At 41.4% G+C, this 23,493-nt stretch overlaps 1 protein-coding gene across 5 annotated transcripts in view; it reads left to right on the top strand.

Moving 5' to 3' along the window:
* LOC142143741 (diacylglycerol O-acyltransferase 2-like) overlaps positions 1 to 21,784 on the top strand; it is a 40,305-nt gene extending 18,521 nt beyond the window's left edge. For all 5 annotated transcript variants that reach the window (XM_075201852.1, XM_075201854.1, XM_075201850.1 and 2 more), the window contains 5 exons: positions 8,347 to 8,417; positions 10,418 to 10,622; positions 15,990 to 16,164; positions 19,128 to 19,330; positions 21,196 to 21,784. In XM_075201852.1, the coding sequence (XP_075057953.1) occupies positions 8,347 to 8,417; positions 10,418 to 10,622; positions 15,990 to 16,164; positions 19,128 to 19,330; positions 21,196 to 21,350 (809 nt within the window). In that variant the 3' untranslated portion in view covers positions 21,351 to 21,784. The remainder of the gene's footprint in view (positions 1 to 8,346; positions 8,418 to 10,417; positions 10,623 to 15,989; positions 16,165 to 19,127; positions 19,331 to 21,195) is intronic.
* Positions 21,785 to 23,493: the final 1,709 nt, after the last annotated feature.

Below are 23,493 nucleotides of genomic sequence, written 5' to 3'. Positions count from 1 at the left end.
AGTTTATTGTTTTTATTTTCAGTTAATCATTTACTCACCTCTGTGTTTGAATCCACAACTAACTTCAGAACTAGGAGACTGAAATCCTTTCCATTTGATAAGGATTTGTAAGTGCCCTCAATGAATGCAGGAATCCAATATTTTTTTTTTACAATATATTCATTGTGTCCACAAGCTTTTACAGGTGCTGGAGTGGACAGTTGGAAAGGAAGGAATTTTGCAGGTTTCATTTATGAGATATGAAAGACCGGGTGAATTATATGCATTGTACTAGGTAACTGTAATTTGGCAATGGAAAGCAAGGGTTTTGCTAGTATCACAAAAGGTCCAATGTCAGCTAGCTTGTCTTCCTAAATTAAATATCTTGTGGAGAGTCAAACTTTTTCTCCTACCAAGAGGGACGGAGCCTGTCACATCCGTTGATCAGCATGGTACTTATATTTTCTCTGGGCTCGACCAATGTTGTTTTTTAGTTGGTACCATAAATTATGTAACTTTTGGTGTAAGTCTTTGACCATAGGAACGTCCTCTTTAGTGTTGATGCTTGGAATGAGTTGAGTGGGATATCCATAGGTGGCGAAGGATGGGCTTATTTAAGTTGAGGAATGATTTGCATTATTCTAAGTAAGCTTGGCCATGGGCAGAAGCTCATCCCAGTCATTCTGTTGAAAACTGGTGAAAATTCGTAGGTATTCGTAGGTAAGTTCTCCTTATGATTTTGAATAGCCTTAAGATGTATGTGCACCATTTCTTTATCAACAGGACCTGAAACAATATGAGAACCATCAATAGTTTAGGGTATGGTAATATATTTAGTCCTGATAGGAATGTTGTGAAATTTAACTAGACTCTAAGCAATATAATTACTCATGGAGCTGAAATCAACTAAGGCCACACTTTTGATGTGATTATCCTTGAAGATTAAATCTAATTGGAGGGATATATAGCAGTGGGGACTAGATTTGGTAAGGTTAAACTGTTTGATAATAACGGTAAGAGAAAGATCAACCCCGATTCCCCCTCTTTAAAGAGTTGGGGTCTGGGAGTTCACAGAAGGCCGCGGGGTTCTACCCCGAATCAGACATTCTGCCAAGAAATGCTTTAGCCTGGCGCAATAAAGACATAGATTGAACGCTCTTCTTCTTGTCCTTTCCTAAGGGGGGAGTGGTCCTCTAACACTCCCTACCTGCATTGGCTCAGGTTCAGATTGTTTGAGTTTAGTAGCAAAGGGTTGGAAAGAAGTGGCAGAGGGGTGAATACTGGGTGAGGAAATTGGGTCCTACACTTTTATGTCAGACGTTCTTTGAGACAGTTGTCAATAGTCATGCATCTGTCCATACATTTCTTGAGACCTAGAAGAGGATCTGTATGATCCAGCTTGTCTTTAATATCATGGTTAAGTCCATTGCGATATTTATATTTTTTGGCTGCCATGTTCCAGTCAGTAAATGGTATAATGTAAGACTGACCGTGAGCCTTACCGGAGGTTAGATAAGATAGATTCAGTAGGGTTTGCCTTATGAGGGTCGTCAAATATTTTATTAAAATAATCAGAAATAATGCAATAGAGTCCAGCATAGGGTGTTCTTGTTCCAGAAGAGAAGTGGCTCAGGCTTAATAAGGATTAGTCCCACTGCATCTAGAAAACTAAACAACACAGTGCCATAAAGGAACAATACTGTCACGGAGTGTTTTGGGCTGAAGGTCACCTGCAGGTATTGGCGCTGCTAAACAAAGAGGTGCGGAGTCTAACACACCTCTGGTCTTCATTAGGGACCCCCACAAGGGTCCCCTGAGATAGTAACCAGCGAGGATCCTAATGGCTGGAATATACGCTCGTCAGAGAGGAGTTCCTGATGAAGCTGGCTGAGGAGTGATTCGGGAGGCTGCTGAGACGATGGTTCCAGGAAAGGAGTTTCTGGTACAGATACAGAAAATTGTGAGGACTAATCTTTTACAATAATAGAGCCACAGTCTAGAGTCCCGGTCAGATTGGCCTATGGTAATATGACGAAGGTGTAGCTCTAAGCCAAGTCCAAATGTTCATAGCTAAATAGGTACAATATATAGCAGCAGTCTAGTAGGGAGACTTCCCAGGGGTTAAAGCTGTAGCAAGTCCAGTTGTCCAGAGCCAAGTCAGTAAACAGTCTAGCAATATCAGTAATCAAGGTTTCAAGGGGTTAACCAACAGCAAGTCCACTTGTCCAGAGCCGGGTCGGTACACAGTTTAGCAAAGTTAGTAAGAAGGGTACCAAAGGAGCAAGTCCAATTATTCAGAACCAAGTCTGTACATGGTATAGCAAGTCAGTAAGGTTCCAAGGGGTTAAACAATGGCAAAAAGTCCAAAAGCAAGGTCCAAACATAGAAGTCCGTATCCGATACAGAGGCTGGATGTTAACACAAGTACCTAGCAATGCCTGCATGACAGAGGGTCCCTTTTATATTGCCTTTAGGTGCTCCTTGTTGACCTCAGTAGGAACTTTCAGCATGAATGGCAATGAATGGAAGGTTCTGCCCATGCGCAGAACCTCTGTCAAATTGTTGCTAGGCGATGCAGGAAGCCAGATGCGACTTCCAACAGAGGAGAGTCTGGGCAACACAGGTGAAGCCTGTAGTGGTGCGCAAACCGTAGGACATGCCGCTACTGTAGTCCCCTTTGGCAGTGACACAAATATTGGGCAACTTTATTTTTACGCTGCTATTTAGAGCTGAGCTAGGACACATAGATTGACAAGCTAGCACATTTACTATTGGATATATGTTTGGGAAGTTGATGGGTCAATAAACATAATAAGAGGACCATCGGTGGAAGTGAAAGAAGGAGACAGACCCTGCAGTAAAATTTTGTTTATTGAATCTATCTTCCACCGATCTTATGGCACTGACCTAACTATGATACATTTAAGAAATATTAGTACCTAGTACTGAACTTAGTTCCTTTAGCATACATGGGTGTATGCCATTGGTCCACATATTTTATCTATCCTGACCTGCACCTTGTTCTTTGTTAGACAAGTTAAAGCTATTTCCACATAACTTATTTCTTGGCAATATTTCCTTCCTTGTGAGTACAGATGACTAAAAAAACATATTCAAAAGATCAACTTCCTCTATCTTATACAATTCTATCTCTAAGTTGTAGTGGCCAAGGATATTATGTTTTCTTTCCATTTCTCTTTATGTAGTTTATATAACATTTTAGTATCGCATTCCCTATTTTGTTCAAACATCCACTATTTACACAATTTCAATGTTTCTCTGCCAAGACTTTAACCACTGTATCAGCAGTGGCGGATCCAGGGGGGCGATCGGGGCAATCGCCCCCCCCTAGCAGGGGCTTGCTGCCGGCGGCTGCACACTGTGCAGGTCCGCACAGCATTGACAATGTGCTGCCCGGCTGCTCTGATTGTGACACAATCAGAGCAGCCAGGCAGCACATTGTCACTGCCGAGCGGACCTGCACATACTGTGCAGCCACCGGCAGCGTTTAAAAGCAGGAAGGGGGCGGGGCCTAAATTACCCCCCCCCTAAATCGCCCGGGGTAGAAAATCTTTCTAGATCCGCCCCTGTGTATCAGTGCATTGTTCTTAGCAAGTAGTCTGTGGAGAAGAAACTCCGTATTAAAATAGGCAAAGAGCTGCAGTGCTCACAGATTCATATTACCCTATAGTACATGGCAATTCCTCATCTGCATATTGAACAGTCTTGCTATCATATTGGAAATAAGTGGCTGATCCAGCCTTTGACAGACTGGTCCGCCATCTCTATTTTGCCTTGGCATCGGGCCAATGTCAGTACCTCGTCTAATTGGGGATTGCACAAGGAATATGAACCACCTTGTGTGGGAAACAAATGAAAGGGATGTTTAGACGGGACTATATTGTTTTTAACAGCCACTTGTCTGTGGTAATCTGCTGCCACTCTGCAAATGACTGAGTGTTTTTCTGATGAAGGGGATATATGGGTGAACTTACCATAACTGTTGTTCCATGTATTAGGGACTGATCCTCTGGTGGCATCGTGGGATCTGTGCCCAAAGCTTCCTCTCTGGGCTCTACTTATGGCTTGGAAGTCTTGGGTCAGACCTGTGGCTCTTAAATCCTACCCTTTGAAGAAAGGGCCTCCTAAATAGATTATGTGCTTTTTTGAGGTCTGAGATGGATTTTTGGGCTTTATGACGTGCCTTGACCTATAAATTGAGGTCCAAAAAGTTTTACATCTGTCAGATTTGGGAACTCTAGGGATTTGGGGGCAAGATCTGTTACAACTTCTCTGGTCAGACACCTAGACCTGTGAGTTTTGGTGATGTAATTGAATGATTGGCCTGTTATGAGGGTTGCTCAGCTAGTGGCCGTAAGAAGGGCTAGCTTCAATGCCACTAGAGAATCCAGAGAACACTTACTCTCATTCTCTCTCTGACTTGTCTAACATGAATAGAAGGGGCCCAGCTGCATCCTTTATTTTGTATGGGATTTTAATAAGTGTCAGTCTGTGGGGTTGCTTTGTGCATTCCTCAGATCTATGTGTGAGTATTCTTTTTCTTCACAATTAACTAATTCAACTTGCTTTTAATTCCCACATTAATCTTACAGGAGAATTTTTACTTTTTTCTGTCAAAATATTACTTAAAAATAGTCAAACTGAAATTTCGTCAATACAGACAAATTCTTATGTACCGACAATGAGATTGGGTGAATTTTGAGATAGTCATCAGCTGCAGACACTGTATAGAGATCACCACCGTTTCTCAGTCTAATCCAGCGGATCCCAAACTTTCTCAGTTCGAGGCACCCTTAGGGTCTCCATAATTTTTTCAAGGCACCCTTAAGCCAAAATAATTACTAAGTAGTCCCCCGCCTTGCTTACCACCAACCCTGTCCGTGGCACCCCTGTGAGATCGCATAGGCACCCCAGGGAGCCACGGCACACAGTTTGGGAACCACTGGTCTAATCTGTTTCTGGTCTAATTCTAACTTTTAAATGATCTGCCAAAAGTTGGACATGATTCAAAAGCCGACCACCCATTTCTGTTTACTCTTAGACACCAACTCGCCTATTCGGAGAACAAAATAAAAAAAGCTAGGTAAATGTAAACTTAGACTAACACAGCTAGAAGGATGAAAAACATACAGTCTGTAAGGCTGAAAACACGATCCTCAAAAAATCTAAAAAATTCGGGCACCTAGAATCCAGTACTGGACCTTATTTACAGCATAGTTCAGGCCACCATACTCTGTTAAAATCGAGTATCATGAATATGGGATAATGAATAAGTTACAAGAAAAATTATCCTCCCTTAGCTGTGACATTCATATTTATTACTATGATTATTGCAGTAACAACAGAGTGCATATGAGGTAACAATATTGCATAAGAATATGAACTGATAATAGCCTATTATCAAATAAAGAGACTAAAGACACACAATGGATTTTAATACACTTTATTTGTTATACACTACTTGTTTTATTATTTCGCTGGTTTATAACAATGTTTTGACAGTCACATGGTATTGTTTTAGAAACTTATTAAAGGGTAAATTTAAATATATAGTATATGTCTAGCAGTCTCCCACTTTGTCTTTGAGGATGTCTGTGAATTAAATTATGGTGGGAGCACCTCCTGATTATAATGAGATCATTCAAAATATCAGAAGCTGTGAAGATATGGAGAACTTAGGGCATCAATACTATGTGATTAATATATTATTTCATTTCTGGTGCGGTTATATTTTTTTACACATGAGATTCTAACCCAGTCCACAGCTGCATCAAAGGACGTATACTGCACATGACTTTGCTCTTTTTCAATTACGTCATTCACAGACACGTTATGAATAAGACAAAATTGGACAAAATTTCCCCCCTTCGATTCTACTATCATCAGCATTTATTTATTTATACAGCGCCACCAATTCTGCAGCCAGTTAACCTACCAGCATGTTTTTTGGCCTGTGGGAGGAAACCGGAGCACCGGGAGGAAACCCACGCAAACACAGGGAGAACATACAAACTCCACACAGATAAAGCCATGGTCAGGGATTGAACTCATGACCCACACGTTGCAAGGCAGAAATGCATTACCAACATGACTCATTTCCACAATAATGTAGGATATTTATTTATTTTTCAATTATAATCATTTGTGTTTAAATATACCTCTGACACCAGTTATTTTTTTTCACACCAGATTATTTTAATTAGACTACTTGTGTAAAAAACAGGCAGATTACTATACAATAGAAATTACAGGTCTGCCTCTACTACATAAAGTCAAAGTGGGAACCACATTTGGCTGAAAAGCCAAAGCTGTAAATTAGGAGAGATGAGTGTGCAATAATATGAACAATCATTTTGTCTTTGAGTCACGCTCTTTACTTGGTTATCCTCAGGGACTTTCTGGGCTGGTGTGAAATTATGTACAGGACAGTGCAGGAGGTTGGTAAATCATGAAGAATTCTGCTGATCCTTCATTCTAGCTTTAGGAAGAAGGATTGCTTCAAAGCCAACAGATTACAAACACAGTTCATTAATGCAAGCCCTCTTGGGGTGATGCCAGGTAATCTTCCTGGACAGGAACAGGAGTCAGAATAAAAAGCTAGGAGACACAGATTAGCTGTCATACAAATACACCTGTCTACACTATAGCTGTTAAATATATATTCTAGAGTTTTCCTCTCATTGATAGCAGACTATGTAAAAGGCTGGATTCTCAAGACTGTGGACATAAATAATATCTTATTGGCTACAGAAGTATGCCATCTTCAGTGCTATCCGGAATGTTCTGGTCTTGGAGCACCGTGCCTAAAATAGAACATACAAAATTACTTAAAATCGTACCTTTTCATTTTCAACGCTGCCTCTGGCATCCCGCTCCTTATAAACTGGTCTGGCAGTGCTCCTCACAGTGATTGCTGAAGGAGGGACCTGGTAATCGTGTCTGTGTGCTTGACATTGTCACCAAGCAGCGGTAATTACCATGTTTTCATGACTTCTGGGTAATGGCTTTAGGATTAACATATCCCATACCTGTATGTTAAGTAGAGATACTCACTGACACCCGTGAACTGGTCTTGGTTTTTGATCTAGATTAGCTTCGTGTTTTGGTTTTGGCAAACCCGCCCTCGTGTGGTTTTAGTTTTGGATTTTTTAGAAAAAATCCTAAAATATGCTAAAATCACATAATTTCGCTCTTGTTTTTGTTCCTACATTTTTATTAACCTAACAACACTAATTTCAAGTCATTTGCACCTCACAGATCACAATATTATTTTCATACACTTTTGGACAAATACTGCAGCAACCTGGCTGGATGGTAAGCGACAGAGCAATGACACAAACACACGGCAGTTCCTAGCACATCTAGGACACATTGGCACACAGCAGTGGCAGAAAAGAAAAATGGTGTAAGATAGAATTGTCCTTGGGCCCTCCCTCCCTCCCACCCACCATTATGTTGGATCTTAAAAAGGAATCCAAAAATCGAAAGATCCGACGACGTAACAATGACGTTTTGCCTCGTTTTCAAATCCGAGAAAGCGCGTAAGTGTCGGTACTCGGATCTGCTAAGTTCGGGTATGTTCGGTTCTCGGGGAACCGAGCCTGAGCATCTCTAATTTTAAGTAACCTACACAAGCACATATTTTCTAAACCGGAGCAATTCTAGGGAAAATCAAAGGAAGCTACAAATTATCAAGAATAAAGAATACAGTTGAATGTTTGCTGCCAGTAAACATGCATTGTACTTCTATATTTGCAGTTAAAACATGACTCTGATATATTAGCCAACACTATGAATCATAGATACCAACCACCCTAGTGTGTTACTGTATGCTGTATAATTTGTATTTGCAGTGTTTTGATCAAGGTTGCCTACTCTACCGGAATGTACGTGAGACTCCCAAAATATTGTGAGATTTCCCGGAGTCTGGGGAGGTAGGCTAACCTCTAGGATAGTTGTTGTGCCATCTGTGTGAGAGAAGTCATGACCTGAAGTCACAAATTTAATGCAATCTTGCTATATGCTTCAGCTCTGCTGCACTATACAGCCTCTGATGGTATGACACCCATACACAAAACCCATCTAGCAGCATGCTGCACACAGTACTATAGGTTCCACCTGGTGACGCTAAACACACCCACTTAGGCGGGCCAGGACACACCCTTTTGGTGTTACTTGCACAATCTCTCTGAAATTATTTTTCAAAAGTAGACAAGCATGGTGTAGTTGAATCACGGTACAGTTATGACGAAAGAAGACGAGGGAAGAAGTAGGTTATATACTATATATTCTATAGGTGTTTATGTTTTTCATTTGGACTTTAACCATCATTCTCTTGTATTACAGGTGGAAGAAGATCAGTTTGGATGAGTAGATGGACTGTCTGGAAATATTTAAGAGATTATTTCCCCATAAAGGTTTGTGGGAATATATGAAGGTGGGGGGGGGGTGTTTGTATAGCAGATTAGTATATTTTCTTCTACAACACTATGCAAACATTTTGGTATATAAACATAAGTAATTTTGTGAAAGTCTCTTTCAATAATCCTTAAACAGATAATAACTTAAAATATTTGAGTAGATTGACCATTCTTTAGCTCTTTTTTTAATCGTTACATTTCCTATCTTTTACTAATCATATGATTTAGTAGACCATATGAACTCTTTAATCATATTATGCTCACACTTCAGTGGGCCTCGGTTATAAAGTGATGCACACCCCAAAACACCTAGATTTTGCATCAGTGCACCAGGATGATCTGTCCAGCGCACGTCAAAGTGCACGCCTGCTTTCTGCTTTCAGACGATGCTACTACAAACTAGAAGTGCGCCTATATATGCAAAAGGGCGAAAAATCTCCAGCGGCATACTGGACCTGATTCATGTTCAGACACAAGTCTGTTTGCATGCTGTATCTTTAGTGAAATAGCTCTACCCATGCTCAGAAACTGACCTTACGCCAATGAATGCAATTCATGTCCGAACACAAAAGGCACTTATGGGCTGTCTACGACTTTAAGGGTGGAATGGGGATGGGAAGGACGTGCCGACGCAGATGTGGCCGATTCAAGTCCTAAATTTCTCTTGCGTACGCTTGTTTCAGTTTTCAGTTGTTTCATATTTACCCTCTACAGGGCAGATGTAAGTGCCGACTTAGTCATGACACAGCATAGTGTGCCATTAGCTAGCACAGAACATGTGTATGCAAGTAAGATAGACTATAAAAATGCATAGTATGTAAAGTAAGCATCAAGAACATCTGGATTTATTATTTAAAGTAAAAACAAATATATATATATATACACAAGTTAACCCGTGCATGATACTCATGCATTCTAGTCAAATCAAGCTACTTAAGGTGTTAAAAAGGTTCTTGTCATGCATTTGGGCCATAGCCCAGGCCTCAACCACCAACCAATCTCCACTGTCACCCCCGGCAACCACCAACCACTCCCAACTGTCACTTCTCCTTCAAGAAATATATATATTTTTTTTTTAAATCTTTATAAACACGTTTAACAATTAACAAATTAAAAACATCTTAGTATACCAAATTTCAGCCCTTTCTGAATTTTTTTCCCCACACACACTAAGAATTTAGTAGGTCCGTGTATAACTCCGCCCAGCAGGTGGTGCTGCAGCTTGGTTTTATTTTTTACACACACACACACACAGACTAACACACGCCACTAAGCATTTATATTATAGATAATATAGATTTAAACCAACCATATTTTTTATTAATGATTATACTGTCAGGGTGGTTGTTCTATATTATTATACACATTTTTTGGTTAGTGTTCTGATTTGACCTTATATTGCACATGTGCTTAACATATGAGTACTTCTACCCAGAAGGAAATCGCAACACACATCGAGATCTGCATGGATATGAATGCGGTCGGAACTATGCACACGTTCCATGCTCTTTTTTTTTTAAACTGCAACTTGCACCCAGGTTGTGTCAAAACATGAATCGGGCCCACTGTGTATAAATCACATCCATCACTGATCTTACTATAGTTTTCTCCTAAAATGCAACTCTGTTTAGTTCATTTATGGCTTACATTGGTTAGAGGCAGAGATCCTGATAAAGTGACCTGATGGGGGTACTAGACTACTGGAAATGATAAACCAAGGTTTAGTGGTAGCAAAAGAGCAACCTATTTAGAAATGGAAATGCACTGAGATGTTGATGTATTGGAGGCCAGCAGGCAAGTGACTTCAGCTGGGTAGAGGGAAACGTGGGCTGCGTGCAGCCAATAATGGCGATGGGGGAGAGTCCACTTAGTCCCTGGTTGTCAGGAAGCCATTCTAGAATGGGACAATAACATCTTCAATTGATATCGATAGTCTTAATAAAAAAGTTGCAGCACAAAATGGGAATGTATAGAATATGTTCTGTTTTCTCTTTCAGCTCCATAAAGATACAGATCTAGACCCAAAACACAATTATATCTTTGGATACCATCCTCATGGAATCATGAGCTTGGGAGCATTCTGTAATTTCGGCACAGACAGTACAGGATTTTCCCACATGTTCCCCAACATAAAGCCACATTTGACGACATTAGCAGGAAATTTTAAGGTGCCTTTATACCGAGATTACCTACTGGCTGCAGGTAAAAAGATTCATTTCAGCTCATTAAGAGTGCAGTGCTCAAAATTTGATTTCAGTGCTGTCTGATCAGTTCTGTCTAGCAGTGATCGCGTATCTCCAAAAATCATTTCACATCATATCTCATTCCAGTGGAACTAGCATATATCATATAATTGTGCCTACTACCAGCAAATCCTTTCTAAACAGTCCTGCTGGAGTAGATGGAATAGTGCAAAATGCAGCTGGTGGCTATGGAATAAATAAGCATGTAAAATAAATAAGCGGTAAATTGTGTAGAGATATATATTTATTTTCTGTGGGAATAAATGGATTTGCAGCACTTTCCACAACTTGGACGTCATATTATTTATTATGTATTAGTCATATTATTTTTAGTTTTAGAAGTTGAATTGCTGGTTATATCATACCATGTTGTCTGAATAAAATACGCATACAATGTTACTAGCGCAATGTATGTGCACATAACACACATTTAGGTGATAGAACTGCGGTTATAGTTGAGCTTTTAGAACCAGCCTAACAGAGATCTTCGCCTTAAGCAGCCGCCTTTCCTGTAGAACGGATATTGTTCACAGGTACTCGGATGCCCCCAGGACTTAAGCTCAAATGTAGTAGAAGCTTATCTAAACTGCCGCAGTGCAGGGAGAAGGTAACAGGTAGGTGTCGGGTACAGACCGGAGGTTGTGGGTAACAAGCAAACAGGATAGTCAAAGGACAGGCAAACGGTCAGGGCAGGCTGCATACACGGATAGTCCAAATACAAGCAAAGGTCAAGGGCCACAGGAGCTCAAGCAGGATCCAAAGTCAAGCAAAAGGGTCACAACAGGAGATCAATCAGAATACAGAAGTACACAGGAGCAGAGAGCTGGTCAGCAAATGTGAATACACAGGACGCTATAACTAAGCCCTCCCTGCCTAATATACACAGAATGGCCAATCAGAAAGCAGGGGACCAGCAGGTATAATCAGCCTCAGAAGGCTGTTAACTAATTTTCAATGCCGGGACGCGGCGCCTAAATAAGAAAGCGTCCCGACCGTTGCCTTCGCACAGTCCAGGGCAAATACCGGACAACCCGGTCGTCAAAGAGATGGCTGGGACGCGTCAGCCAGGCACAGTGAGTCGCGGCGGCTTGAGGCACCGCCGAGGCTCGTAACAGTTTTCCAGGATACTGTTTTAAAAAATTCTTCGAAAAGTTGTTCAGCATGCAGGCGCCACCGAGGAACCCAAGAGTGTTCTGGGCCACAGTCCTTCTAATGTACCAAGAAATTAGTTTGTCCCTGGACTTTCTTGGAGTCGAGGATCTTCTCCACAATATATCCATGGCATCCATGCACGTTGACTGGCTGAGGTTTAGGTGATTCATGAATCTTAAACTTGCTGGACGAGACAGCAGAGAACAATGAAACGTATTAGGGATTCTCAATAAAGGTGGAAGTTTTAGCCTAAAGGCAACAGAATTGACTTTTTTGACTATAGAGAAGTGTTCAATGAACCTAGGTCCAAGTTTTTTGCAGAGTTGTTTGAGCCTAATATTCCATGTTTTTGATCTGCAAATTTTTTTTATGGAAAGGAGGCCTGGAGCAAAGTGGAATGGACCTTCTTCCAAATAATTCTGAGGCGAGAGGCTGTTGGATGTACACCAGGAAGACCAGGAGGCCTGATTGCGGAAAGAGCAATTAGCCCTGGGATGAAAGCCGAAATTGCAACAGAATGGAGACATGCGGGTGAAAGAATGACAGGAATTATAATGGGCGAATTCAGTCTACAGATGTAAGGAAGACTAATTGTTATGACATTTGGAGGTGGAGAATCAAACAAATTGTTCTATCGACTGATTACCTCTTTCTGTCTGACCATTAGACTGTGGATTATAGGCAGATAAGTTGATGTTGATGCCAAGGTGTGTGCAGAAAGATATCCAACATTGAGCGATGTATTGAGAACCACAGTCAGAAACAATATCTTCAGGCAGACCGTGGAGGCGAAAGATATAGCGGATGAACAGTGATGCCAATGTTTGAGCATTCAGTAGCCCTGCCAAAGGAATCAAGTGGGCCATCTTGCTAAACCGATCTAGCACCACCAAGATGGTATTGTGACCGGATGACTAAGGTATATCCACTATGAAGTCCATTGAAAGATGTGACCAAGGTTTGGTTGGAGTGGGCATAGGCATAAGTTGCTCCGACGGATAGCTTCTGGCGGACCTATTTCTGGCACAATCCTCACAAGGGAGAATGAAATCTTTGACATCGAAGGGCAATTCAGGATTCGGATGTTTTAGCACAGGAGCAGTGGCAAATGCTGACTTCAGGGTTTTGAAGGAAGCTATTGCATCAGAGGTCCAGTTATCGGTATCTGCCCCTTTTCGGATTAAGGCAGTAAAAGGAGCTACAAGGTCTGAGAAGGGACGGATAAATTTCCAGAAATAATTTGCAAAGCCCAGAAAGTTTTGGATGGCCTTCAGATTGGTTGTGTGTACCCATTCTAAGATTGCTTGGACCTTGCTAGGATCCATTAAGAACCCATCTGGAGAGATGATAGACCCTAAAAATGAGACTTTCTGTACCTCGAATTCACACTTCTCCAGCTTGTCGAAAAGATGATGCTTCCGGAGCTTTAAGAGGACCTGTTTTACATGAAAGTGGTCTGATCCAAGGATGAAGAATAGATCAGGATGTCATCCAGATATACCACGATGAAGCGCACTAAGAATTCTCGAAGAACATCATTGCTTAGATCCTGAAAGACTGCGGGTGCATTACTTAAACCAAAGGGCATGATCAAATGCGGTCCCTGATGCATACAACTTAAACACTGAGGCACCTCTGAGCTGATCGAAAAGGACTGATATAAGCGGAAGCGGGTAGGTATTTTTTATGGTGATTTTATTTAATCCACAGAAATCTATGCAGGGTTGAAGAGTTCCGTCCTTTTTAGAAACAAAGAAGAATCCAGCTCCTACAAGGGGCTTAGAAAGCCTAATAAAGCCCTTTCTGTGATTTTCCTTAATATAATCCTCCATGGCCAGAGTGTCTGGTACAGAGAGAGAATATAATCTTCCTTTAGGGAGTTTAGAACCAGGAACTAGGTCAATTGCACAATCATAGTTGCGATGTGGAGGTAGCGTGTCAGTCGTCTGTTTGGAGAATACATTTCGACTTTCATGGTATGGTAAAGGCAGCTGATCTGGCAGGGACTGGAGCAACCGGATGGGCAAAGACAAGCAAGATGAGAACCAAGCAGGATCCCAGTGAACAATCTCTCCCTTGCTCTAATCGATAACTGGATTGTGGGGCTGGAGCCAGGGATGTCCCAGGATAACAGGAACAGTAGGACAATTAATAAGATAGAACGACAAAGTCTCTGAATGTAGGGCCCCCACAGCGAGTTGTAACAGAGGTGTCCGAGAATGTATCTTTCCGCCATGTAGAGGACCACCATCCAGGCCACAGATAGTGATTGGCGACTCAAGCTTGACGACAGGAATCCTCAAGAAACGGGTGAATTCAACATCCAGAAAGTTTCCAACACCATCACTGTCTAGTAAGGCATAAACAGAAGTGGATTGTACATCAAAGGAAATCACCGCAGGAACCAGAAGTGCATTTTTGGAAGATATTATCTACAGACCTAGACAAACCTCTTCTACAATCTCTAAGCCTGCAGCCTGCTCTTTTCCTGGCTTGTCGGGAAAGCTTTAGAGAAGATGGCCCTTGTTGCCACAATATAGACAAAGGCCCAAGGTATGCCTCCTTGTTCTTTCCTCCAAAGAGAGACAATAAGCACCTAGCTGCATGGGTTCCATGGCATCCATGGAAGGAGGGTACAAGGAAAACAGTGTACCAGAGGAGGGTGCTTTCTTCTCAGCTCTTCTCTCTTTAATGCATCTATCAAGCTTTATAGCAAGTTGCAGAAGACCTTCTAGCGAAGTAGGTGAAGGGTATTGAACCAAAGCATCCTTTATTTTATCTGATAACCCTAAACGGAATTGACTGCGTAATGCTGGGGCGTTCCAGTTGCTGCCAGTGGACCACCGTCAGAACTCGACAGAGTATTCAGCAGTACGGCGACCTTGCTTAAGCGATCTCAGGTGTGACTCAGCGAAAACACCTGGTCTGGATCATCACATAAAAAACCTAGCGCTATGTAGAATGCAAGAACAATTCGTAGGGAGGGACTGTCAGGAGGCAAGCAGAAGGCCCAGGTCGGAGAGTCTCCCTGAAGGAGGGAAATTACAATTCCTACCCTCTGCTGCTCAGAACCAGAAGAAGAGGGACGCAGGCGAAAGTATAATTTACAACTTTCTTTAAAATTCCGTAGCAAAGTTCTGTTCCCAGAGAAGCGATCAGGGAGATTTAATTTGGACTCCACAGCCTGCGCCAAGGTGGCCTGTGAAGATTGCCATGCCTCCTCTTGGATAGATAACCGTTGGGAGAGTTCTTGGACTACTTGGGACAGCGTCTGAATTTGACCTGTCAAGATCTGGGCTGTATAGTCCAAATACAAGCAAAGGTCAAGGGGCACATGAGTTCAAGCAGGATCCGAAGTCAAGCAAAAGGGTTACAACAGGAGATCAATCAGAATACAGAAGTACACAGGAGCAGAGAGCTGGTCTGCAAATGTGGATACACGGGACGCTATGACCTAATATACACAGAATGGGCAATCAGAAAGCAGGGGAACAGCAGGTATAATCAGCCTCAGAAGGGTGTTAACTAATTTTCAATGCTGGGATGGGGCGTATGAACAAGAATTCGTCCCGACTGTTGCCTTCGCAATAACCGGGGCGAATACCAGAAGTGATATCCCGGTCGTCATAGAGAAAGCCGGTATGCGTTAGCCAGGCACAGTAAGTTGCAGCGGCTTGAGGCACCACCGGGGCTCGTAAAAATTAGAGTTATATTTTTATTTTTTAAACTGCGGGTTTGAAAAAGTGGAGATGTTGCCTATAGCAACCAATCAGATTCTAGCTGTTCTTTTGTAGAATGTACTAAATAAATAACTAGAATCTGACTGGTTGCTACAGACAACATCTCCACTTTTTCAAGCCCGCAGTTTTGTAAATATACCTCTTAGTGTGAATGCGCCATATGTATAATGTGTATTTTCCAACTTTAAAAATACCTTATTAAATGTACCGTAGATAGTAGTTGCATTAACACCAAACCAGAAGAGATAGTCTTTTGTAGTCTGACAACTAACCTTGACATAAGCCCTGTTATTTTACAATACATATAGATGATGCATATGCAAGTCCCTTTTTACTTTGCAGTGGGGAGGCAGATACAGCTGTGGAGGAAAAGACAGGAGTATTTGAATAAAGGCAACTTATTTCTGGTATGTCCCTATTGATTCTTATTGCAGGAATGTGCTCAGTGACACACTCATCCATAGACTACCTTCTGTCCTGTCACGGCTCCGGCAATGCAGTAGTAATTGTTGTGGGTGGAGCAGCAGAGGCATTGAACTGCACCAGGAATAAGCATATACTGACCTTAAAGAAACGAAAGGGGTTTATCAGGAAAGCCCTCACTAATGGGTAGGTAATTATTTGCTAATTAACCCCCCTTCCCTGGAAGGGTAGGTAATTAAATTAGAAAACCCACCTCTTCAGGGCTGGACTTAGATTTTTTTGGTGCTGAAACCTTGTGCCCCGACCAACAACAGTAGCCCATACTGCCAACAAATGTGTGCTCAGCCTAGAAAAATTACTCTTTCAGAACGTGGCACCAAGTGTACATATACAAATGTTATCTTATTCTTTTAAATATTGTCACTGATAACATTCTAACAAATAACACTTAAAGGTGACATTCATCAACATTTATTTATATAGTGCCAGCAAATTCACAGGGGATCAGAGAGCTGCTGTCTTGTGCGAACTGTGTAACGGATGGTAATAGGGTAATGTAGTGAGGTTAAGAGGGTGGTTGAGGAATATTATAAGCTTGTCTGAAGAGGTAGGTGTTCAGAGAACGCTTGAAGGTTTGAAGACTAAAGGAAAGTCTTATTGTGCCAGGGAGAGAATTCCACAAAGTGGGTAAAGCCCAAAATAAGTCCTGTAACCGGGAAAGGGAGCATGTGATGAGGTGATGAGTGGATGAGAGACGCAGATCTTGTGCAGAACGGAGGTGTCGAGTTGGGAGATATTTTGAGACAAATGTGGAGATGTATGTTGGTGCAGTTTTGTTGATGGCTTTGTAGGTTAGTAGAAGTATTTTATATTGGATTTGGTGAAAAACAGACAACCAATGTATAGACTGACAGAGTGGCTCAGTAGAGGAAGCTCAATTTGCAAGGAAAATCTCTAGCCATTGCATGTAAAATAGTTTTTAGGGGTGAGAGTCTGATACGGGAACGACCAGTTAGGAGGGAATTGCAATAGTCAATGCTGGAGATGATGCATGAATTAAAGTTTTTGCAGTGTCTTGTGTAAGATATGTACGTATTCTGGAATTTTTGTTTAGATGTATTTAATATGATTTGGATATAGAGTCGATGTGGGGAACAGAGGATAGTTCTAACAGTGAAAGTAACACTGAAAGAGCGATTTAGAAAGGTAGGATGAGAACTAGGATAGGACAGTGTCTAGAAGGCCTAGGAACTGTAGCGCTTATATAAGGAGAGAGTGGTCAATAGTGTCAAATGCAGCAGAGAGATCCAGCAATTAGAAGAGCGTAAAGGCCTTTAATTTTAGCTGTGATCAGATCATTGACAACCTTGGTCAACACATTCTCTGTGGAGTGTTGAGAACGAAATCCTGACTGAAGAGGATCCAATAGGTTGTGTGAGGAAAGAAAGCATGTGAGGCAAGTGTTGACAATTCTCTTGAGAAGCTTGGAGGGGCATGCGAGCTGAGAGATGGGACAATAATGTGAGGATATAGGTTTAAGTGGACAGATGGTAGAGTAGATACTTCATCTTAATTTGTGGGATCAAATGAAGAGAGGGTGTCACAGGGTGCCGGGAAGAAATTGTGTTGGTTGTTTGTCGAGAAAGATAATATTTCATTTTGGATCTTATCAATCTTGTCCTTGATGTAGGAGGCAAGATTCTGGGCACTGATGGTAGTCGGAGGGTTTGGGGTGGGAGGGTTGAGAAAGAGATTTAAGTTTGTTCGAGGCATTTGGGGTTAGAAGCCTGAGCAGAGATGAGAGATTGGAAGTATGTCTGTTTAGCGGTGTCCATAGCCTTTTGATAGAAGTGGTAGATAGAAGTATATAAGAGGAAATCATTAGAGCTATGAGATTTACGCCAGTGACGTTCTGCTTTGTGAGAAAGTGTTTGAAGATTTTGTGGTACTTTAGTGTGCCATGGCTGCGTGCGTTCTAACTTAGTCCGAGTACAGTAAGAATGTGTTTGTGCAATTGCTAGTAGATGCAATCTGGGGTACAGAAGCACAAGTGCCAGTAAAGCCATATTGTTTGTGGGTGAGGGCAAGTACAAATAACAGATGATGGTCACCAGCAATAGCACAATGCCTGTGATTTGCTGTTTTAGAATGCCCCGCTGACACTGACAGGTGCTATCTTTGTTACATATGTATATAAACGGGGGGGGGGGGTTTAAGCACATTTTTAAAGGCATGCCAGGGTGGAGTTTCTCCTGTATTGGAGAGGCTTTTGAATTTTTATTGATGTCTAATAGTGAGTTTTTGTATTTTCCAAACAAAACAAGTGGTTATAAACATGGACGTAAGGGAATGTAACCTGTGCTACTGGGGCCGACCTGCACGTGTCTAGTGATAGTTGCAACTTTGCATATTCCTGTAATTGCGACTTTCTTAGAGAACAGAATTTGTATCTGCAATTTGGGGCATAATCAGGGCCGGTGCTAGGGTCCACGGCGCCCTAGGCATTTTTAAAAAAGCGGCGCCCCCCCCCCCCCCCCCCCGCAAAAATCGACGCCCCCCCCCCACAAAAATCGCCTCCCCCCCGCAAAAATCGCCTCCCTCCTCCCCTTACCTTATCTCACCACCGCCGCCTCTCTGCTCCGTCTCCTCCCCTCCACTCACTGACACTAGTAAGTGGAGGGGAGGAGACGGAGCAGAGAGGCGGCGGTGGTGACAAAATAGCCTCTCCTCCCCCCCCCCCCCCGCCCCCCCCCCCCCTCCCCGTCCATCTGAATGCTGTGCGGCGGCCGTGACAGGTATGGTCAGCGGTCGCCGCACAGTTTTAAAGTATTTTAGAATTCTGTGGCGCCCTCCAGAGCCCGGCGCCCTAGGCAAGTGCCTAACCTTGCCTAATGGGAGCGCCGGGCCTGGGCATAATGGCGTCTAACGCAGAATCATGCCCTGTGCGTGCAAATCCACTCTGTTTCTATTACAGCGACAAGGCCTTTACTGTATGAGATCTCTTGCAGCACACACTTGTGTAGCTAGGCTCAGGCTACCAATGTTAATGACCACACTATCAATATACTGGTGTTCTCTTTAATGCAGGTAGCTGACGGCAATCTTATGAGGTTTTGTTATGATAGTAAAAGAATAAATTTATTTCACAGTGCATCTTTGGTACCAGTGTATTCATTTGGGGAGAATGAAGTATTTCAACAGTATCACTTTGAACCTGGGAGTTGGAAAAGGAACCTCCAGGAATTGTTCCAGCAGTGGGTTGGTTTTGCTCCCTGCATCTTCTTTGGACAAGGGATCTTCTCCAGTTCTTCCAAAGGAATAATGCCCATACGGAAAGCTATCAACACCGTGGGTTAGTGCCACCTTATTACGCCACTGTCCATGTTATCTATATTTTAGTTGTCTAGGTCAAAGACATTGTATAATAAAATTGTTAATTTTATGATTATTGCAAAACAATTTTGTTATACTTGTAAATTCTGCTGTTTATAAGACATGTCCTCCAAGACAATATATTCCTACTCTTGTGTCTGACCTTTATTGGTCAATCCTCAGTCAGTTATTGTCCTACGTCCTGCATATAGCTTTCTTCTAGTTTCCTTGCCTCACCTTTTTTTCCTCGTGTTCCTTTTTTCTTCCATAACGAATGCAGTAACCCCAAATATTGCCCCCCCCCCCCCCTCCACCATTAACTCTTTCTCTCTCTTTTAAAGGAACTATAATCTTAATATTTAGTGGGCAGCCTCTATGGTCCTTAATACTCCCTTCCTTTTTTCTCTCCCTGACGGCCCCTCTAAACAAATGTCTGCTAAGAAAGTAAAGCGCTTTTTTATCCAGTATGGAGGTGGAATCAGGAGTTGAAACATGTTTAACAGTGATTTGGACTAAAGTCAATGTTTTGGAGTTCCAGTATCATTATCCCACTATAGTTCTCCTTCAATAGAGCATTGTGATTTCCATAGTATGTCCATTACTACCTTTCCAAAATGTGATGTTGCTCTCATTAAAGTGTATAAGTATGTATTGCAGGAATGCAAATTTCAGTTTACTAAATAGCTGTAAAGGATCGTCAAGACCAAACACGTTTCTCCGCCCTGCTCTTGTAAAGAATCACTAAACCTAAAGTGTGAATTGTGTTATAGAAACGTGTGACTGGTAACATTCACAAATACATATGGAGACCTAAACATTAAACCTATTTCTGATAAGACTAGGATCATGGTCATATCACTTCTCCATAGGCATTATGTACTTCCTGTCTGTAAGTGAACAATAAGCTGCAGGGTGCCTAAAACTTCTGCACAAAAGACACCACCCCCTTCCTTCCTTCCTTGAGTCACATAAAGTGATCACTTAATATTACCATAATGGTGTTTCGGGTGAGCACTCTATCTAGGACTGAAAACGCAGAAGTAAAATCTTACCATTTGACAGGTATGCAGACAACACCTCCCACCAGGTTTGTCTTCAACAAACTCTCCAATATGGTCGTTTCACAAGATCTGGACTATGGATATCTATCACTTTGGTAATTAGACCAAGGAGCTTCCGCCTTCTCGCACCACTGGCAACGTAGTATCTACTCTTTGAAAAGGCCCAAATACTACCCCTTCTGGTCAAACACTTCAGTAAGACAATTACAGTCCTTCAGTCCTTGCTTTCTAAATACTTTGCTCCCCCAATATAGCAACACTATGGGGGCTGCAAGGGTTAGGACTTGGGTTAGAACTTGGACTCTATATAGTTTACCTAACATGAACCAGAACTCAGAATTAACCTGGAGCTAGACCAACCATAGCTAGACAGAAACCAATCCCATAAATCTGAGGCCAGGCACTATGACCAGCATTTACAAATAAACTCTCAATATGCAAAGTAAAGTAACAATTATATCTAACCAAGATTTGATTTTCTATATATATATATATATATATATATATATATATATATATATATATATAATGTTTTGAATTTACCTGATATATGTTTAGTGTTTTAAATTATTTTAAATGTGTTTGCCTAAACACAGCAAAAGTCTCATGATACATATTGTGGTTAATTCCTTTAGCACATCCTGTCATTAATTATAGATGCACATTGCTTGTGAAAGTAGTCTGGGTGAATCACAAGGTGTGTCTTCTGGGGATAGAATCTTCATATTAAGCAACAGCTCACTGTAGTGAATATTCTCAGATGAATATCTCTCCTTCTTTCCAGTTGGAAAACCCATCCCTGTACCTAGGATGAAGAACCCTTCTGAGCAGCAGGTGGACGCTTATCATGCTTTGTATGTTAACTGTCTACAAGAACTATTTAATACCTACAAGGAGCGCTTTGGTCTACAAAAAAGTGACTCTCTGGTGCTGGTATGAGGACATGGTTGAAATGAATCATTGGATCAAATGCCAAAACAATGATGACAACATGCTGTTATTTCCTTGACCATTGGAGGAATCTGACAATACAGAATGTGTAGATTTTCTTCAAAAGAGATATTGGATGACTAGAGCGAGGAATATTGTTGTGTTTTGGGGACTCTGTTACAACAAAGAGTAACATCATGAGAAAATAGCTCTATAGCTTTCAGTGCAAAGCAATATACTTTCAACTGACTAATAACAAGTCTTCCAGGGAAGGGGGTTAATTAAATCAGTGTTCTGATTCTACTGCCAATTGACAATTGTTTGTCTGATGAGGGCATATAATATAATCAACCCAGACATAAAGAATGAATGTGTTGTGTTTATTGTGCTGTTTACATTTTTCTAATAGGACCAATTGTCAAATAAAATGGTTTAGTAAGGGATGTCAACAATGCCAACCTTACTTCTTATGTATTGACAATATGCTAAAGAAAATGCTATTCTTTTCTTCCCAGAATGAAATTGCAGTAATTTGAAGTAAAACAAAGACGTATAAAAACAACTATAACCTGCTAAATGTATATTCTCGAGTCCGTCCATGGCAGCAGTCTCTAATGGGTTAATCCCCCTCACTTGTTAAAGCTAGACAGGAGTTTACAATAGAACTATATAAGGCCATCATTTCCTTCTTCCACTGTCTTCTGACTCTTTCCCAGCATTACATATTACATATAGAGAAAATAAAATTATACACTTGTGCTTTGTAAAAGTAAAATAACAATAACCGTGCGAAAACTGATCAGGTTATAGACTAGGCTGCCATGGAGGGTCTCAAGGAAATACAATTAGCAGGTAATGATTGTTGCATTTCACCTTCTTTCCTTCATGGTACAGCAGTCTATACCCAATTAGTTAAACTTAGTCCTGGGTTTCTTTCCAAATTTCGTCTTTACTGAAGCTGCTACGTCAATTCTAAAACGTTTATCGAATGTATGCAGAGAACTCCACCCTGAAGCTTAACATAACTCTTCTGATGTAGCTTCAGCTTTCCCTGCCCTTGAGGAGGCTCTGGCCCATTTAGAGTAGGTCTTCAAAATACTTGATGACTCTCTCGTCTTGACTTTATATGCTGTTACAATGCAATTTATTACCCATATTGCTAGAGTGTCCTTGCTTGGGGGTTGTCCCTTACAAGTACCTTCTGAAAAATAAACCATTTGTTCATTTGCTTAAGAGTCTTGGTTCTATCCAAATAAATTGTCAGCGCTGTAACTAAATCCATTCTTTAGGGTTCTTTGCATCATGGAAAAAGAAAGGGAGGACCAATTCCTGATTTATGTCAGGAATTTAAAATCCAGTTAGGTAATAACTGAGGATTAGGTCTTAACAAAACTTTATCCTTAAATATGTTTAAATATACCTCTTGGCACAATAGAGCTGAAGGTTCCAATCCTCTTAGCTGAAGTAATTTCCACTAGAAAAAGTATTTTGAGCCATATAAGGGAAACTTCCTGGATGGGCTCATAGGAACCCTCCATTAGAGGAGATCCCAAGGAGCGATCAATGGTCTCATTGGGGTATAATATGTTTAACCACCTGAAGGATTCTAACTATAAACTTATCCTGTGCTAAATTCAATTCTAGGAAGAAGCTCCGTTCAGAAACCTGAATGATCTGGTCCATCTTGTAAGAATTTCAGTATTAAACTTGTCTATGCAGATCTGGGACATTTTCCAAGATGCCAAAAATATATTTTTTTTCTTAATCCGGTTATAACAGATAGATGTGATGGGATTTATTAGATTTTAGAAGTGCATTAATAACTGCTTATTACTCAAATTTACCCTTTCAATTTCCACACCTTTAGACACAGATTCTGGCATGTGGGTGAATTACCGGATTTTGGTCTGGCCTGACAGTAAATGGAAGGGGCTATACAGCCATATTTAGCATATGAACCAGTAGCCAGAAAGGTAACGCTTCAACCACTTCTGCTTTCCTCTTGATTTTCTCTAGAAGTTTTGGAACTGAGCAAAGTAGGGAAGACATACCTCAGTGTGACTTCCCAAGGCCCTGTATGCACATCTTTTCTCTACTGCTTAAACACACTACCTTTCATTTATTCTTGTGGCCAAAACCTCTATATGGGACT

The sequence above is a fragment of the Mixophyes fleayi genome, chromosome 3 (assembly GCF_038048845.1).
Source record: "Mixophyes fleayi isolate aMixFle1 chromosome 3, aMixFle1.hap1, whole genome shotgun sequence".
In the NCBI taxonomy this organism is placed as follows: domain Eukaryota; kingdom Metazoa; phylum Chordata; class Amphibia; order Anura; family Limnodynastidae; genus Mixophyes; species Mixophyes fleayi.
This window is presented reverse-complemented; position numbering and strand designations above follow the sequence as displayed.